General features: G+C 37.8%; 1 protein-coding gene across 1 annotated transcript; it reads left to right on the top strand.

Annotated features, from left to right (window-relative positions):
* Window positions 1-6: 6 nt before the first annotated feature.
* Window positions 7-438, top strand: LOC110115371 (the record flags this gene model as incomplete). The annotated part of the gene is made up of 1 exon (XM_020848588.1): window positions 7-438. A coding segment is annotated over one exon (432 nt), but the record flags the coding sequence as incomplete, so codon positions are not given.
* Window positions 439-690: the final 252 nt, after the last annotated feature.

Genomic DNA, 690 nt, shown 5'->3' with positions numbered 1-690 from the left:
AAGCATATCAATGGGAGGCGGTTTCTTAAGAAACTAGAAGAAAAGGAAGTAGAAAAGTTGGCATCGCCAACAAAAGATAACAGAAGGGAGAAAAAAATATCAAAGTTGAAAGCATCTTCTATCCACAAGAATCAGAATCTGAAAGCTGATGAGAATGGTTATTTGGCAAGGGAATCTGAGACTGAAAGTGCTGATGCTGAAGAGCCCAGTTTCTGGGTCCCTCCTGTTGGAGAGCGTTGGGACTTTGATGATGGAAGAGATCGTTGGGAATCTCACCATTCTGATCAAGAAACAGAAGCCACTGGTAACGCTGCCTCAGTGATGAATGAAGAGAATGGGTCAGAGTCAATGGAGCTCTCCATGTGTTCAAAACGATTGTCATTTGCAGTTGGTCCGAATAGCTTTGCCAGACGGAAGAAGAAGATGAAGAAGGCCTAGACCTTCGCTACTTTATTAGGTGTTTTCTGCTTTTCTCTCTTTTATTTGATCTGGCATTGAATTTGATTAAAATATTGTGTTATTTTCATATATTTGCTATGCAGAAGATTTAGAAATTTATGTAGTTCTCATTTCATAGGTGAAGGTTTTTTTTTTTATGGTGATGACTTTTGTTTGCATTCAAGCTCGACTGCACACTTATCCTATATATTATATGCTGCACTAAGTTTTGTTTGTGAAAAAAAAAAAAAA

The sequence above is a fragment of the Dendrobium catenatum genome, unplaced genomic scaffold, assembly GCF_001605985.2.
Source record: "Dendrobium catenatum unplaced genomic scaffold, ASM160598v2 original_scaffold_200727, whole genome shotgun sequence".
Taxonomy (NCBI): domain Eukaryota; kingdom Viridiplantae; phylum Streptophyta; class Magnoliopsida; order Asparagales; family Orchidaceae; genus Dendrobium; species Dendrobium catenatum.
The sequence above is the reverse complement of the archived record's forward strand: the minus strand, read 5'-3'. Positions and strand labels throughout refer to the sequence as shown.